General features: G+C 46.6%; 1 protein-coding gene across 2 annotated transcripts in view; it reads right to left on the bottom strand.

The window, feature by feature from the left end:
- Window positions 1-1,228: 1,228 nt before the first annotated feature.
- LOC146789872 (uncharacterized) overlaps window positions 1,229-19,435 on the bottom strand; it is a 30,814-nt gene continuing 12,607 nt past the window's right edge. For both annotated transcript variants that reach the window (XM_085632228.1, XM_085632227.1), the window contains exon 2: window positions 1,229-3,555. In XM_085632228.1, coding sequence (XP_085488354.1) covers window positions 2,194-3,555 — 1,362 coding nt within the window. In that variant the 3' untranslated portion in view covers window positions 1,229-2,193. The remainder of the gene's footprint in view (window positions 3,556-19,435) is intronic.

Here is a 19,435-nt window from a genome sequence, read left to right on the forward strand (position 1 = left end):
TGCATTTTGGCACCTGTTCTGCTTGGGTTTTCAGATCGGGTGGAACCCGCTCTACAGAGCCCTCCTGACCCAAACCAAAACGTTACCCCCTCCCTAGGACCTTTTTACAGCCTCTTAACCACATATATATGTACCACCTAAGGACAGGGAATTCCTATTATATATATATATATATACATCAAGACCTCACAGCCTCGCAATCTCAGCAATCACAGTCTCGCGGCCTCAGGCAGACCCAGAATCTCCTACCAGACGGCAGCAACACACACAGTCTCGCGGCCTCAGGCAGACCCAGAATCTCCTACCAGACGGCAGCAACACCCATAGTCTCGCGGCCTCAGGCAGACCCAGAATCTCCTACCAGACGGCAGCAACACACATAGTCTCGCGGCCTCAGGCAGACCCAGAATCTCCTACCAGACGGCAGCAACACACATAGTCTCGCGGCCTCAGGCAGACCCAGAATCTCCTACCAGACGGCAGCAACACACATAGTCTCGCGGCCTCAGGCAGACCCAGAATCTCCTACCAGACGGCAGCAACACCCATAGTCTCGCGGCCTCAGGCAGACCCAGAATCTCCTACCAGACGGCAGCAACACACATAGTCTCGCGGCCTCAGGCAGACCCAGAATCTCCTACCAGACGGCAGCAACACACATAGTCTCGCGGCCTCAGGCAGACCCAGAATCTCCTACCAGACGGCAGCAACACACATAGTCTCGCGGCCTCAGGCAGACCCAGAATCTCCTACCAGACGGCAGCAACACCCATAGTCTCGCGGCCTCAGGCAGACCCAGAATCTCCTACCAGACGGCAGCAACACACATAGTCTCGCGGCCTCAGGCAGACCCAGAATCTCCTACCAGACGGCAGCAACACCCATAGTCTCGCGGCCTCAGGCAGACCCAGAATCTCCTACCAGACGGCAGCAACACCCATAGTCTCGCGGCCTCAGGCAGACCCAGAATCTCCTACCAGACGGCAGCCTTAGCACGAGCTCATCCTATTGTTACCGTAGTACATGACAGGGGAATCGGGATTACCATATATCAGATCACACAAAGACTATTAGTTGAGCACAACCTGTTCTCTAGTTCGAGGGGCTCGTTTTCCCCCTCATCCAGTTACCACTTACCTGACCAGGATTAACCTCTGTTCATGTTGAGTTAACTCTGACTAAAAGAATAGGCTATCCTCCTATACAAAAATACATAACACATGCTAACTCACGACAAGCTAGATACTTTATTTAAATGCCACATGCACATTCGCAGAATACATCATATATATATATACATAACCTGCAAGGAAAGTGAAGGGTTAAGTTATACACTTCAAAGAAAAAGGGGTCGACATCACCTGGATTGTATGTAGTCTGTGCTCAATGGTCATCTAGGTTCCCTTCTCCCTCTGTGCCTCGGCTTCGCCTGGAAGTCACACCTCCGCAGTCGCGGATCTACTCCCTTCTCCCTCTCCAAGTCACTGGAACCTCTTCCTCATCGGCTACTTTCTCCTCTTTAGATTCAAGTTCGTCATCTGTCTTCCCTGGAATAAGTAGTAGCTTTTTCTGCTAACGGCCAGATGCCGCCTATGGTCTAGAAGCAAGTGCCAGTGTCTGCCTCAGACTTTCACTAATATAGATGTGCATTCTCTCATGGAAATTTCCAGCTCGAAACCTGCCGCCCACCAAATTCCTGTACCTCCCCGTGCCAAGGACACGTTCCCAGCCGGCCGGCCTGATGTAGTGTCTTCGGCATGAAGGAGAATACAATCCTTCGATAAGGGCCGGCCTGAACCGGTTCTCTCCAAGCGAATAACACCTCCTAACTAAAACACTGCCTATGACCTGGAAACTTCCCAAGCTGCCAGAGCAGGAGGAAAGATGGAGTCTCTCCCGTTTAAGGCCTACCAGGCCTGAATGCAGCACAGCTCCATTAGATACCCTCACTACAGAACAGATTACCCCTAATGCTAACGAATCTATCCCCTAGGCTATGTATGTAGGCCCTGATCTATGGGTAGGAGCACAGGATTGTGTCAACGTGTCTAATAGATAGGCCCTATTCACTACTCTAGTCCTTAGACTTGGATGGAAAGAGACTGAAGTCATATTGATCGCTCTATAACACAAGAAGGCCAGGAAAATCAAGCAGTACATTTCACCCTTGACTTCAGTCTATTATACATACATTTAAACGGAACTCACATCGGTGGAAGAATAATATGAAACAAAACTAACCGATCTATGTCTAGTACCAGATGTGCAGAATTGAAGCAGTGAAGGGATACATTGAATAAAACAACAGATAGAAATCAAAACAGCAATAGCAATCAAAATGCCACCTAATATGTAGCGTAGCATATGCATGTCCGGTAACCAATTAAAGAGCCAGTCAAACCAGCCCTGATCAATGTGTTTTCTAACTTCATCGGTTAAGTCATGCAATTTATCTATGTGTGCACGAATGGATTGTGTATGATCAGATAAGTTAAAACAGCAGAGACCTTCGAAATCTGAGCAACCATGTCCATGTTTAAGCAAAAGATAATCAATGGCTGCTCTATTTTGCAAAATGGCCCTACGTTCACCCTGGGCGTCTAATAGCAAGTCAGACAAGACTGTAGAAGTATGATTAATAGATTTAACCATCCAGCAAGCCATTTTCCCAATGGATTTGGCATTGTAAACCGCCAAAGCAGGAACACCAATAATTGAAACAGCTAGGCTAAGATATTCAGACTTGGAATATAAATGTAAAGATGAGTCACAATCCTCCTGTAATATCACTGTATCTCGAAGCACACGAGAGTTGGCATTTGGATGTGAAGAAAACATTAATAAACTCAATCTAGTAATGGCACACGGGCCTCCGGAAATGTTTGCGGGGACATATGGCCAGGAAGTATTACCACACGAGAAAAGCCATCCGGCAGGTAGCAACATCGCACGATAGTGACTGGGAGTAACTACCAAACTATTGCAAGTCATATTGTTCTGGACTGAGACACATGTCGTCGGTGTCCTCTGGAAACACAAAGTTCGTTCGTGAGGTGTAAAGGAAGTGGCGCCCCTTAACTTGAGGCGTAGGCATTCAGAAATTGCATTAGCATTACATGTAAGAAAGAAGCATAGGTCACCTTGTGTAATATTATACGTAATTATTTGGGACTGGATGGGGAGTTGCTCATTCGGCAGTTCAGTACACAAAGGACAATATACATGGGTAGCAAAATCACCCAGGATAATATTCGGACGAGCCTTCGAAATGTTAAAGATACTGATTAAAGTCTCCAGCGAGGCGGGGACAGCAACTAGGCAGGTCGCAAGAATATCGTGCACAGATCTCATCGGTGTCAAACAGAAGTGAGGGGCATCAGTTACTCTTTTGGCCAGTAGGGTCCAGAAGTTCGATGATGAATCCCACGCATTGAAGGAACGCAACACTCGGGTTCCCAGTTCATCCCGGGTTGATGGGATCCCTTCCCTCTCGCCGAAGTAGTCCGAAGGGGGTCCAATACCGGCACATCCTGCAGCAACAATCCAAAGAATGATCTGAAAAAGAACCAAATACAGGCATTAATCATTCTCGTAAATAACATTTATCAGCTGGGACAGCTTCCCAGCTATCTTTCCCTGGCCTCATAACCAAAATGGTATTATCCTGACCGGTGGCAATAACCTCTGCTTGTTCAGGGGGATTCTTAGGCGATTGCACCCAAACCTTGGCCCCAGGGTTATCCGTAGAGCCAAAGCCTTTCTGGCCACGTACAGTTAGCAAAGTTGGGGCAGTGCCTTTCATTATTTCACCACTGAAAACAGGCATAATGAGTAATTGAGCCACTCGGTCAGTACGATGTATCAGCAAGTCAATCTCACTGCTATTTAGCAGAAGTACCTTAATCTCTCCCTGATAGTCGCTGTCAATAACTCCTCCAAGCACCTGGATGCCTTTTACAGCCAGCCCCGATCTAGGGGCGATCAATCCAAAATTCCCCGGTGGTATATGAATACCAACACCGGTAGCAATGATGACCCGATTTTTACTTTCCAGAACGGTGTCATCCATAGCATGCAAGTCTAAACCTGCCGACCCTGGGGTCGCTCTGCATGGAGCCAGAGCTCCGGGAGTAATTTCCCAGTACATCACAGTTTCATTGATTACATTAGGCATAGTCTCAACATTTGGGGGAAACAAACGCATGAGCGGAGATTCAGCATTTAAAAAAGGACGATTATTCAGGATCAATAGTGCTTGGGATAGAAAGTCTCGCCAATTTTTATACTTGTCATCTGTTAACTTTCGCAACTGATCCTTTAGCAGGCCATTCAATCTCTCCACCAGGCCTGAGGCCTGCGGGTAATAGGGTATGTGAAATATCCATTCAATGTTATTTTCCACACAGAATTCCTGTACCAATCTTCCACGAAAATGGGATGCATTATCAGATTGAATTTGGAATGGCACACCATAATACATCATAATCAATTCTAATGTTTTTATGGTATTCAATTGGGTGGCTTGCTTACATGGAAGAGCTACCAGCAAGCCACTATATGTATCGACAATTGTGCAAACATATTGACAATTTCTACTCATGGGAAGGGGCCCGATGTAATCAATCTGCCAAATTTGAGCGGGCAGTTTCCCGCGATGTAAATGGCCTCTAACAATTTGGGGTACCTTACGCTGTCTGATATGTTGACAGACGGGACAATGTAAGATAACATTTTTGATTAGATCCAGAGGAATATAAATTCCTCTATCAGCAGCCCACCTGCTAGTGGCCTTCTCTCCAAAGTGTCCTGCCTTCTGGTGTGCCCATTTCGCCAATCCCGCAATGTCAGGATCTTGTCTGTCCACCACTGCCTCAGCAATTTTAGATTTTTCATCTGCAATGTTATGAAAAAATTTGTCAAGGGAGTCTATTGGGGTGTGAGCATCCACATGGAAGATGGTAACAGTACTCTGTGGGAGCATCTCCCAAATCTCTTGCCATAACTCTTTTCCCCACAATTCTTTGGAGTGTAACCTCCAATTATGGGAATGCCAGGTCGGCAACCAAACAGCCAGTCCATTGGCAGTGGACCAGGAATCGGTGAAAATGTGGCATATGCCGGGTAACTCTTGTTTCAAAACTTGGTAAACAGCATAAAGCTCGGCAAATTGGCTACTCTTCCCTTCACCAGTTGTGCTCAATAGTCTCTGTGTGATCGGATTATAAGACACCGCCTTCCAGTGTCGTGTCGTTCCAATAAACTTCGCCGACCCATCTGTAAACCAAACATGGTTTCTGTCCTCAGCGGACAAATCATCAAAAGGTCTACCCCACTTGACAGGGGACTCCTGTTCTAAAGGTACGGAACACTCACTCTCAGTCTCAGCCGATGGTGCTTGCGCCACTTGCTCATGTAAAAACGCAACTCCTTTCGGACCCACACGTGCCCTGTCTTGTATGTACCATTTCCATTTAATCACACTCGCCTCCTGAGCATGCCCAATTCGATGAGTTTTTGGTGAACTCAAAACCCACTGCATAATAGGAATTTCAGGACGCAAAAATATGTCACGTCCCAAAGTCAATTGCTCGGTATCCACCAAAGCCCAATAACAAGCAAGTAGCTGTTTCTCAAAGGGTGTATAACGCTCACCAGCATCAGGTAGCTTTTTGGTCCAAAACCCTAACGGTACCTTACTCCTGCCTTGTTTCTGCCATAGACTCCAATTTGCATAAGGACCTTGCACAGACACATTCAAATCCACATCACCATCACGTACAGGCCATAGATCCATAGCATGTTGAATTGCCTCTTTCGCCAGACCAAATGCATCTTGCTGTTGCTTACCCCATTCAAATGCATTCTTTTTACGTGTAATTCGGTACAAAGGGGCCAATATTTGACTCAAATGAGGAATATGCTGGCGCCAAAAACCAAATAAGCCAATGAAGCTCTGGGCTTCCTTCCTATTCCTCGGAACCGAAAAATCAAGAATCTTCTGTTTAACTTGAGGGATCACCTCGCGGTGTCCCTCGTGCCAATTAATACCTAAAAATTTTACAGCTTGAGACGGACCTTGTAATTTATCCGGATTGATCTCCCAACCTTTCCCACGCAGACACTCAATGACTCTATCTAATTGTGTCTGAACATCCTCTTGTGTTTCGCCTTGGATCAAAACATCATCAATATAATGACATATCTGAATTTTGGGATGAACTGGTACTTCAGCCAAATGTTCTGCCACCAGCCGGTGACAAATCGTAGGACTATGCACATAGCCCTGAGGAAGACTTCTGAACGTCATCTGGCGCCCGTTCCACGTAAAACTGAACTGTTCCTGACACTCAGGGGCAATTGGAATAGAAAAGAAGGCATTGGCAATATCAATGGACGCATACCATGTACCCGGATGTTTTTGGATTCTTTCAATTAAAGTAATGACATCCGGTACTGCAACAGTCAAAGAGGGTGTGTGTTTGTTCAATTCTCGATAATCAACAGTCATGCGCCAAGAATTATCACTCTTACGCACCGGCCAAACAGGATTATTCCAAGCAGAAGTAACTGGAGTTATAACGCCTGCATCAACCAACTCCTGAATGGTGGTACTAATCTCTTCATGACCACCCGGAATGCGATACTGCTTCTGACAAACCACTTTGGTCGCCTGGGGAACTTGTATAGGGGGCATCCTTAAACGACCAACCCGTATAGGTCTGGACGAGATATAATGCGTCGTTCCAAATTGGTAACACCCATCATCAAGATGCAACGTCATTCCCTTCAAAATATCAATTCCAATTATGAATTCTAAAAGTGGCACCACTAATACAGAATATTCCTTTCTAGGGATTCTACCTATTCTCATTTCAAGCAAAGTTTGAACTGCAGGGGTTTCTTTTCCTCCTAATCCGGTAATAGTAAAAGGCTGCCCTGTAAATTTCTTTGATTTTCCATGAATAAGAGTGGCCTCCGCTCCTGTATCAACTAATGCTCGGGCCCTTTGGATATTACGATGTCTCCAATAAATATCAATATCTACATAGGGTCTATTATCTCTGTGAGCCCATCTGTGTACCGGAGCTTGACCTATTTCCTAGTCATTCTTACTGCATTCTGTGTACCAGGACAAATCAGGATAAAGGCTCTCACGTTTCTTAGGTATCGATACCTCCTGTTCATATCCATCTCTATTACGAAATGGATTCCTGTCCTCTGCATTGTACTGCGGGTTTCGATCGGACAAACTGTGTCGATCCTCTCTCCTTCTCAACTCAGGGGATTGATCCCTATCATCTCTACGTCTGCTGTAAGCATGATCATTTCTCCCCCTTTCCTTTTCCCCCTCTCTCTCCCTGTCCCGCTCTCGACGGGGAGACAGATCACGTGCAGGACGCCGATCATCACGACGATCAGAGCGCCCACGGCGATCATCATCACTGCTACCATCAGAACAACCACGATCACACGCAGTCGTTCGAACACGCCGGGCACCCTCCTTCCGATCCAAGCCCCGTTTGCGAAACATCTCCCACAAACGAGCAGTAGTCTCACCATCAATGTCCTCCCGACGCACACCATCAGCCAAAAGACCAGTAAAGATATCTCGTCTAGTAAATTTATATTCACCAGGAGTACGAGTGTCAGGCCGGGACTGACGTTCAGGTTTAAACCACTCACCCAACTCACCGAGTTGGCGTACCGATTCCAACACTGTAGACAGTACATTACCAGTCTGGTTAATCAACAAAGTCATCATGACCTGCTTGTAGGCAACAGGAGAAGAGCGAATGATACGATTTCGCACAGAAGAAGTCAACATCCCATCAAGCAACCTGTCAGCAGTGCCCAGAAAAATAGCCGTTTTCATCACTTCTTCCTTAAGACGTTGCGCAGCATCACGCAAGGTATACCATGGCTTGTCATTGACAGGCCAGTCAGATTCAGTAGGATACTTCAAATTACAACCCTCAGTCGCCAATTGGAGCAAAGAAATTTGACCACCACCATTATAGTTACGAAAATGATCTTGCACAGTAGAATCTAAACTCAAAGAACAAAATTTCAAACAATCGCCAGTATCCAACATAATACCAGCAGCGCCTAGTTCATAAAGGCGCACCATCCATGTGAGCAAAGCCTCACCAGCCCGCTGCCGAAAGCGCAGCAAAATGTCACTAATTTCTTGTTGGGTAAAATCTTCTAAACAGTCTAAAGAAATACCTTGCGGAGCATTGGGAGACTGCTGCAACTTCCGACGAAAAACCGGATGCGCAGAGACTACGGGACGAGCATCACAAGGAGCTCGAGCAGTACTAGTAGAGGGACAATCAGTGTAAGAAGCATCGATGCCGCCCGAAGAGCGAGCGTAATCACGGGGTGCACCATCAGAGGTGCGAGAAGCAGACTTACATTCATGACGGGAACGAGAAGACTCGTGCTTGACAGACTCCTCACCCGAGGAACAAGACGTAGTCGAGTCCCAGATATTACCATCCCATTCATCAGGGTTCCAATCTAGTCCAGCTTTCGCCACGACCAGACGCACCTTACGCGTCGAAACTCGACCACGCCTGTTCTTGTACTTATAACGAGCAATCCGCACAGCTGCCCTTTCGGCAACCGTTTGATAAGTGTCAAGTTTGTCAGAAAGCAACTTATTTTGACACCGCAATAAAGTATTAGAATTCTGAATCTCAACAAAGTGTGCCTCCACATCCTTAAGAGAGATCTGCAATTTCAACAATCTCTCATGCAGAATCCGATATGCAGACAGAATAACCCAACCTCTGCGCCCCAAAGCGGGAACCTCCTCACCCTTCAATACAGGTGCCGTCTGCAAACAAGTAATCACGTCAGCCGGTTCCGCTGACTCCAAAGAAGAGTTCCAATTTTCACTCAGACCAGTAGAGTCAGCCCACTCACGGGCTAAGGCTCCATAAGGCGTTGAATCCCATCCGGGAATATCAACGGACACTTTAAGAGTAGATTTAGATTTCTTAGAAAACATCGCGAAAAAGAAAGAAAAAGAAACGCAGAGAAAGAGAAGAAGAGAAAAAAAAAAAAAAAGAAGAGAGAAAGAAAGAGAGAAGAGAAAAAAAAACTATACACGCAAATATATAAAAAAGAAAACCACGCACACGCTGAAAGCAAACGCAAGACAAAGACAACGCACACAGGTTTCGTAAACGGTTCGTGACGCCAAATGTTCTGCTTGGGTTTTCAGATCGGGTGGAACCCGCTCTACAGAGCCCTCCTGACCCAAACCAGAACGTTACCCCCTCCCTAGGGCCTTTTTACAGCCTCTTAACCACATATATATGTACCACCTAAGGACAGGGAATTCCTATTATATATATATATATATACATCAAGACCTCACAGCCTCGCAATCTCAGCAATCACAGTCTCGCGGCCTCAGGCAGACCCAGAATCTCCTACCAGACGGCAGCAACACCCATAGTCTCGCGGCCTCAGGCAGACCCAGAATCTCCTACCAGACGGCAGCAACACACATAGTCTCGCGGCCTCAGGCAGACCCAGAATCTCCTACCAGACGGCAGCAACACACATAGTCTCGCGGCCTCAGGCAGACCCAGAATCTCCTACCAGACGGCAGCAACACACATAGTCTCGCGGCCTCAGGCAGACCCAGAATCTCCTACCAGACGGCAGCAACACCCATAGTCTCGCGGCCTCAGGCAGACCCAGAATCTCCTACCAGACGGCAGCAACACACATAGTCTCGCGGCCTCAGGCAGACCCAGAATCTCCTACCAGACGGCAGCAACACACATAGTCTCGCGGCCTCAGGCAGACCCAGAATCTCCTACCAGACGGCAGCAACACACATAGTCTCGCGGCCTCAGGCAGACCCAGAATCTCCTACCAGACGGCAGCAACACCCATAGTCTCGCGGCCTCAGGCAGACCCAGAATCTCCTACCAGACGGCAGCAACACACATAGTCTCGCGGCCTCAGGCAGACCCAGAATCTCCTACCAGACGGCAGCAACACCCATAGTCTCGCGGCCTCAGGCAGACCCAGAATCTCCTACCAGACGGCAGCAACACCCATAGTCTCGCGGCCTCAGGCAGACCCAGAATCTCCTACCAGACGGCAGCCTTAGCACGAGCTCATCCTATTGTTACCGTAGTACATGACAGGGGAATCGGGATTACCATATATCAGATCACACAAAGACTATTAGTTGAGCACAACCTGTTCTCTAGTTCGAGGGGCTCGTTTTCCCCCTCATCCAGTTACCACTTACCTGACCAGGATTAACCTCTGTTCATGTTGAGTTAACTCTGACTAAAAGAATAGGCTATCCTCCTATACAAAAATACATAACACATGCTAACTCACGACAAGCTAGATACTTTATTTAAATGCCACATGCACATTCGCAGACTACATCATATATATATATACATAACCTGCAAGGAAAGTGAAGGGTTAAGTTATACACTTCAAAGAAAAAGGGGTCGACATCACCTGGATTGTATGTAGTCTGTGCTCAATGGTCATCTAGGTTCCCTTCTCCCTCTGTGCCTCGGCTTCGCCTGGAAGTCACACCTCCGCAGTCGCGGATCTACTCCCTTCTCCCTCTCCAAGTCACTGGAACCTCTTCCTCATCGGCTACTTTCTCCTCTTTAGATTCAAGTTCGTCATCTGTCTTCCCTGGAATAAGTAGTAGCTTTTTCTGCTAACGGCCAGATGCCGCCTATGGTCTAGAAGCAAGTGCCAGTGTCTGCCTCAGACTTTCACTAATATAGATGTGCATTCTCTCATGGAAATTTCCAGCTCGAAACCTGCCGCCCACCAAATTCCTGTACCTCCCCGTGCCAAGGACACGTTCCCAGCCGGCCGGCCTGATGTAGTGTCTTCGGCATGAAGGAGAATACAATCCTTCGATAAGGGCCGGCCTGAACGGGTTCTCTCCAAGCAAATAACACCTCCTAACTAAAACACTGCCTATGACCTGGAAACTTCCCAAGCTGCCAGAGCAGGAGGAAAGATGGAGTCTCTCCCGTTTAAGGCCTACCAGGCCTGAATGCAGCACAGCTCCATTAGATACCCTCACTACAGAACAGATTACCCCTAATGCTAACGAATCTATCCCCTAGGCTATGTATGTAGGCCCTGATCTATGGGTAGGAGCACAGGATTGTGTCAACGTGTCTAATAGATAGGCCCTATTCACTACTCTAGTCCTTAGACTTGGATGGAAAGAGACTGAAGTCATATTGATCGCTCTATAACACAAGAAGGCCAGGAAAATCAAGCAGTACAGAACCTCTTCTTTTTACACTTTACATAAATGAACTAGACAATACCCTAATCGCCTCATGTAATGATATCCCTCGTGCAGGGAAATGTTTAATCCCTGCACTTTTATATGCTGATGACGCCGCACTAGTAGCAAGAACAGGAGTGGGCCTTCAGTTACTGCTTGATTCATTTGCTGGCTTCATGAAGGCCTTGGATTTATCTGTCAACTTTGCTAAATCGCAAGTCATGGTCATCGGTCCTAAATCCGCTAAATCTAAAACCTTTAAATGTGAGGGTCACCAATTATCCAGGGTATCTTCATTTCCTTATTTGGGCGTTCTTTTTGACGACCGGGGTTCTTGGGTAACACAAATAATAGCAAAAAAGATTGTTTTTTCCAGAGCAACTGTGGGTGTCCTGGGTTTTGCCAGAAAGCTAGGTGCCAGATCAATGAGGGCCCTTATTCAAGTTTATAAAGCTAAGTGTCTCTCTTTGGCATTGTATGGTGCTGAGATATGGGGCATAAAAAATGTCAAAAGCATTCAGATTGTTGAGGATAGATTTTTAAAAAACCTCCTTTCAGTCCCGATCTCAACTGCCAACTATAATGTCCATCAGGAACTCGGAATTGGTTTTTTAGAAGACAGTATTGCCCTGGCCCCATTATTGAAATGGATTAGCATTTGGCTTAACCCGGATCTACAGTTGAATCGTACAATTATGAAAGATTGTACATTGCTAGATTATGGGTCGCGTATACCCTGGCTGAAATATATTCGGAACCTGGCTATTAAGCTAGGTAGACCCGAATTATATCAGTCTCCAGAGGCCCTGGTAAAAGGTGACATTAAATGGTGTAAAGAAACATTTATGCACATATCTACCATGGATAGGGAAGGAAATGAGCTGGTTAAGGGCACCGTTAGGGCCCACCAGCTTTGTAAAACAACACCATCCATGGAACCATACTTAGGATTTGTCACAAATGTAAATCACCGTTTCCTTCTGACTAGATTCAGATTAAATCAATTACATCTCCTGTTTGGAGATAAGAAAGGTTGGAAAAGGGCTGTGGACCTTGGCCCTTGCTCCTGTGACAATTTCTCCCCACAGGATATGACACATTTCTTCTTCTTTTGTGAGCACTTTATTGATATAAGGATACGCTTTTTACTCCCTATATTAAGAAACAAAGGCTTTGTTCAGGTGAGACCTGCTCTTCTTTACCTTCAGATGTTAAATGATGTTTGGTAAACTTTTAATATTGCGAATTTTTTATCTGCGGTAATTCGCTCCTTGAGGAAATGAACTGTACCCTTTTTAAATGTTTTAAACTGGACACGTTGCCCCGCTTAACTAATTTGTGTCAATGTGTTTTTTAGCTGTAGTGATTATTTAAAATGAAATTTGTATTTTTAAGTCTATTTATTGTAGTATGCTTTTATGGTTTGCACTTAAACCGAATAAAGACTTTTTGACTGACTGGCTAACAATTCTTTTTCTGTGATTGTGTAATTTACTTCTGCTGGGGTTAATTTTCGAGAGCGAAAGGCCACTGGATGTAGTTGTCCCGTAGTCTTGTGTCTTTCATACAGGACTCCACCCAATGCTAAATTGGAGGCATCGGTTTCCACATAAAATGGCTCACTAGGATCCGGATGCAGTAAGATCGGGGCTGTTGTGAAAAATGTCTTCAATTTCGTGAAGGCTTCTTCAGATTCACTGGTCCAATTGAACTTTACTCCTTTCTTCAACAATTTAGTTAAGGGAATTAATTTCTTGGAAAAGTTTTGGATAAATCTTCTATAGAAGTTTGCAAAGCCTATAAAGCTTTGGACTTCTTTCACAGACTTCGGAGATCCCCAACCGGTTACTGTGTAGTGAAGATTACTATCTCCCTATGTACAATGCTAAGTTAGCACAACCGCGTAAATGTTAGAAAGCCATTTTGCTGCTTTTGCTGCTTTTGCACACGACACTGTAGTTACATGTTATTATTTGAGAAATGCTTACTCGGCTTTGCTTCACATGAGAACTGTCTGTTGTTAACATCCTTAACAGTGAGCAGCGACCTTGGTCTGTACATTGTGTAAAGAAACAGTCTGGGTCACTAGACGGTACATGTTGTGAGGTACAGGTTGATCGTCCCACTATTTAGCCATAACACGCACGCAGCTGCAGATACCTGAAAGACGAGTGCTTTTTAATATTGCAGTGCAGCATGTTTTAGATTCATTCAGAAGAAGACCATTCCCAGGAGAGAGCCTTGCTGATCCTGTGATGTGATTCCACTAAGCTGATCCTTACGGTATGGGGTTCCCCATTCAAGCCTAGAGACCTTTCATTAGCATAATAATAATATGAGTTTGCTAGAGAAAGGAAGGTGGCCGATTGCCACTGTCATTTTATTATGATTGCTCCTTTCATTTTCTATGGTATTGTAACAATGCTGATGGATCTGATCTTGACCATTTGTCTGCTTATGTTAGCCAAAGTACTGCATCTTAGAACGCGAGGTTTATAAAATAAACTCTTTAAACTTTTACTGCGTCTCTGTTTATTCTGTTGTGGACTGATGTAAGAATATTTACGAAAAGGTATTTCTGATCCCCACCACTCCTGAGAAATATTCTAAGTCGCTTGTTCTGGGTTGTCTATACATTGGGACCGCCGAGCTAGGTCTCGGATAACGAATGGGACACTGATTCTGGCCGGATAGGGGTTCTGGGTTCTGAGGTGAGTTTTTGGTACACCACAATTCACTGAGGTCCTGGGTTCCTGCGCATAGTTCTGCGCATAAGCAGAATCCCTGCAACATGGCGCACCTAACGTTTGGTCTTTTGATTTGAAACGCCTTGGTAGTGCTTATATTAGTCCACAACCCCTCACTCTAGTTTCCGGATAGCGGGAGTGACGGGTTAACCTACCTAGGTTTTGACTAATAGGTTCTTTCAAGCTTGATCATTAAAAAGGTTACTTTTTTCTGACCCCAGTGCTACTGTACATATCGTTGTTTCTCTTTACTGTCCTAATGGCGGTCGATGTAGGCGCACATAGTCGGACCCCTCTGCGACGCCATTTGATGACGTTTGGGGTACCTGATGATGGGCTGACTGTTATTTTTGTGGTCAGTGCTGATGCAGCCTACCCGTATGAGTTGTTTTACTCATGGGTGACTTTTCCGGCCGTGGACGCAGACGATGATACGTTCCACACCTATACTGCCACACAGGTCCCTGCGGTCTATGCCCCATATAGGACACTGGAAATTCCTCTTACTGCCTGGCAGCATACCATTTGGTTTAATGGCGCCCTTCCCCATGCGGTTGCACCGGCGAGAATGGGCCCTTTGTCGATTGCAGGGGCCACTTGGCCGGTGCTAGCCGGCTTTACACCTCATCCCCGCTACTTGACGGTAGGGGTGGTTGAGTTACGGGTACTTCACACAGCCCTCATTACAGTCCATAGGGCTTTTAGTGTAGGCGGGGGCTCCTGCAGTTGCGGGTCACACGACTGTCCTGTTATGGTTAATTCGGTTGTGGGCAAGCGCCCCCAGAGTAGGGATGAGTTCCCTTACTAGCTTGCTGAGAAATTTGATCAACTGGAAGCGGTTTTTCCGCACACCACTCCTGTGGAGAAACACAGGATGCTCACCATTACTTTGCCAAAAGACCTGGTCCCAGATATTGTCGATTGTGACAATTGGGGCAAGGTCTGTGCTGCGACCTATTCGAAGTGCTATGGCACTCCGTCTATGTCTGTACTACCCTCCGTCATCAAGAAGGTTCAGGAGAATCATGGTGCGGAGGCGGCTATTGAATTGGGAATGAGGCTGATCGACAGCTTCGATGTGGTAAGTTCCATGGTTATGGGCAACCTCAAAGGAGATGCCATGCAGTTCCAAGTAGCAAATATGCTGGAACTCGTGGATGTGGCCGACCGGCTCAGGGAATTCGCAAAAATTATTGCGAAAGCCTACAGGATGGTGGGTCGCAGCGCCTTGGGCGTAAAACCCACCGTAATCATTCCTGATGTAGTGCAGCACACTAAGGTGAGTTCGTCTACTAAAGACAAAAAGCCCAATTTTCCGGAGCAAAGTTGGCGAGCTAAAAAACAGGGGAAGCAGCAACAGAAACAGGAGTCTCGTCCTGCCTCACCCGTTCAGTCGTCTAGCGACCGCACATATGATCTGCGCGATCGATCTCGTATTAAGTCTCCTGATAGATTTCAGGTTTCTGAACAACGCTCTCCTCGTTCTTCACAGGAAACATCGGCTTCATACTCCGATGGCGGAGACCGTGAGAAAGGAAGGGGTGCCCAAGGTCGTGAGCAAACCCGTCCGACTGACAGCAAAGGCAAGCAAGATGAGTCTGCACGTCAAAGACCCCCATTTCAAAAGAAGAAAGTGGCTGCTCTAACAGCGAGGTATGCCTCAGATGGTACGGACGCAACTTCTGAACCTGACATGGGCGCTAATGCTGCTAGACAGCGCGGCGGAAGTTACAGTAGTGCGACAAGCACTGCGTCCATTTCTGGTGGCGACAGCAACTAATACATTTGTAAATATTGAAACTGCTGACACTCGCGTAGCTCCCCCTGATAGGCTATATGAAATAGTCCTTTGCATTGAAGGTGACATACAACGTAAAATTAAAGGGTTTTTTTGGGACAATCTGACCACTTCCTATGATATTCTATTGGCGGAGGCTGATTGGCCCCCATCTTTCGTATTAGAAGCTCCGAGAGGGGAGGAAGTAATCCTCCCGTCCTTGGCGCACACGGTGCCGAAGGTCCAAGCCAATAAGTTCGCCGGGGAGTGGGCTCAGGTGCTTGTGCCTGCGTTGTATCGCAATCAGGTTGGATGGGATAAAATGTCGCCCAGTCATGAGATTCCGTTGCGGTCCATGCCCCAGCCACAACCCCAATACCCCATGCGTCGCGAAGCAAGACCTCACGTCGCGTCTATCCTTGAACATTTGGAATATCAAGGAGTAATTGAAACATGTGTGTCACCAATGAATAACCCTCTATTCACTGTGACGAAGCCTGACGGGTCGTACCGCCTAGTTTTGGATTATCGGCATCTTAACTCGAATTGCCGTACATGATCGGTACAGAATACTCACAGTTCGGCTCTCGTCGATAGTCTCGTGAGAAAACGATTTAAAACGACACTTGACATTTCCAATGGCTTTTATAGCCATAACCTGTCCTCTCTCAGCAGTGAGTGGACGGCGTTTACCTCGGGTGGCAAACAAAAACAGTTCAAAAGATTGCCAATGGGCTATAAAAACAGCCCTGGCGTCTTTGCCGCTCGTGTTGTCTCTCCGTTAGAGACAATAGACCCTGATGCGTACTCGTATGTGGATGATATTTATCTCACAGATGACGAGTTGATGCCGCATCTGAGTCGTGTGGATCACATAATTGTTTTGTTTGCAGACTACGGTTACAAATTTAGCTTTGCGAAGTCACACATTGCAGAATACACAGTGTTGTTCCTGGGAAACGAACTCAACAACGAAAGTCGTGGGTTGGCCCCGCACTTCCTAGAGAAATGCGCATGCCTCCGTGCTCCTACATCACTGAAGAAATTACAATCCTTGCTGGGCTTTCTGAATTTTGGTCGAACTTACATTCCTGATTATGCCCAGCGTATCAAGCCGCTTTACGCCTTGGTACAACCTACTTTCACCAAATTTTGTTGGCTGCCGGAGCATTCCGCTATTTTGCAGTCATTGCAAGCTTATCTTCTTGCTTCAAAATACTTACTGACACGTGACAACCACACCAACCTGGTCATTAGAATTGTGCCGGGAGCAGTGGGTTTCACGTACTTAACGTTCAATGAGGGCGACACCGTCCCCATTGCTTACAAATCACATCTGTACACTTCAGCTGAACTGCATTTTTCTGCTGTCGATAAAGTTCTGACAGATGTGCAGATTGCGATTCTGAAAGAACGAGCGCTATCACAGGGTAAACGCATGTTGGTGGTAACACCGTATCCTGCCCTTGAGGCAGTGACAAAAGCTAGTGTACCAAATTCTAAAGCTTTGCATCCAAGGTGGATACAATGGGCTACTTCCTTGACATCGCCTGGCGTCACATATATCTTTGACGCGGCATTGCAGACTCAGGAGTTCTTACAGTATGAATTTGTTCATCCAGCTCCCCAGTCTTTGCGCCCGCTCGAGGATTACCATTGTGTCATTTACACTGACGGTTCTGCGCAACCGGCTACTGGATCGAGGCATGCCTACTCAGCGGCTTCCGCTATTGTTGTCGGTACTTTCGTGAACGGTGAGTTCCAGTCCGATGTCGTGCATACGAAGTCATTGGGTGATTGTACCGCTCAATTGGCGGAGCTTCGTTCTCTGGTGCTTGCACTAGAGTTTGCTGATTCTCGGGTCACTACTCTTATAGTGAGTGACTCATTCTATTGTGTACAAGCTTACAACGAGAATTTACACTTCTGGAGTCAAAATGAATATCGTGATTCCAAAGGTAGCACAATAAAGCATAAAACGCTTTGGGTTCGAGTGGCAGAACTTAAAGAAGGTCTGCCTCTCGTGAATGTTATTCACACTCTTGGTCACCATCGGGTTGGCGTCCATGCTGTCGGAAACAGCTTGGCTGATGAGGCAGCAAAAACCGCAGTGGCAACATACTTGGTAGCAGCAGTTACAAGATCCAAAAGTAAGATTGATGATGACATCTTGGCAGCTATTGCTGCTACTGAGAAGGGAACGAAATTCCCGAGAGGTTTCCCTTCTCGTTACCATTATCGCTTAAGTCCCGATAACGTCCCGTTAGTGAGGATTAACGACGTTGGTGACAGATTGATTCCCAACGCAGACTGCAGACCATCTTTGATATTAGCAGCCCACGAGGGCAAGGCGTCCGCGCATGCCGGAGTTGCGGCTACTGTATCTTTATTACAACAACGTTACTGGTGGTTTGGGTTATACAAACAAATCCGCGCCTATGTACTTAATTGTGACATTTGTCAGCAGATAAAGCCTTCATCTGCGGCGCGCCCACCACAAACTCAGTTGTACATATCTAATAAACCACTTGGTTGTGTTTACTTAGATCACTGCGGTCCTTTTACCTCTGATACTGCGTACAAGTACATCTTGGTTGCAGTGGATTCGTGCACACGTTTTCTGTGGGTGTGGCCACAAAGGAGTGCTGATGCCTGCACTGTCATCAAAGATTTGCGTGTCTTTGTTGGAAGTTTTGCATGTGGTACCTTTCATTCTGATCAGGGCCCTGCGTTCGCCTCTAAGGCGTACAAAGAAGCAATGAAAAGTTTGGGGGTCCAAGTCAAATTTTCATCTCCATAGCGGCCTGAGGGCAATAGTGTTGTGGAGCGAATGAACCGTGACTTAAAGCAATCTTTGACAGCCAGGGTTTTAGGTACTGGCCGGAACTGGCTAGCCCACTTGTATGACGTGCAACGTGCACTTAATAATCTCCCTAGAAGGTCTCTGGGTGGCGGACCCCATACATGATGCTCTTTGGTATTCAAATGTTTGTCCCAGACCTTGACGGTCTAGACATGGCGGCGGCTGCCGCTCCCTTTGACCTAGATGATCACTGTGCTGTTTTGCAGAATCTTCAAGAAGCCAGAGACACTCTAGCAAAAGAACACGTACCCTCCTCACCTGACACAGAGCTGCAGGTTCCGGTAGTCGGCTGGCTACCTCGAGTTGGTGACCTGGTCCGAGAGAAGCTGGAGAACAAAAAGGAGTTCGGCCCCTCATATCGTGCACCAGTTCCGGTGCTTGGAGTCCAGGGTACACGTACAGTCATTTTACCTCCACTTCCTGGTCGCAAGGATAACAGGTACATCTCTATTGACAATGTCAAGCTACAGCGAGTGGCCAATACTTCTTAGTATGACACCAGCGATTTCTTGCCCTTCAATACTGCGAAATTCTGTTGTGGCCCCGGCTTCTAAAACCTTGCCTGATGTTGCCGTCGAGATGCATACAGTTACTGGTCCTTTATTGCCGCCATCGTCTGGTGGTCTGCCTGAAGATCCTGAGTACACTTATCCTGCGGATGTCCCGGTGCCTCTTTTGCAATCCACCGCAATTAACCAGTCACATGATTCGTTTGACACTAATTCAATGACTTCCAGTGCCCCGTC

This window comes from Triturus cristatus, chromosome 10 (assembly GCF_964204655.1).
Source record: "Triturus cristatus chromosome 10, aTriCri1.1, whole genome shotgun sequence".
Classification (NCBI taxonomy): Eukaryota; Metazoa; Chordata; class Amphibia; order Caudata; family Salamandridae; genus Triturus; species Triturus cristatus.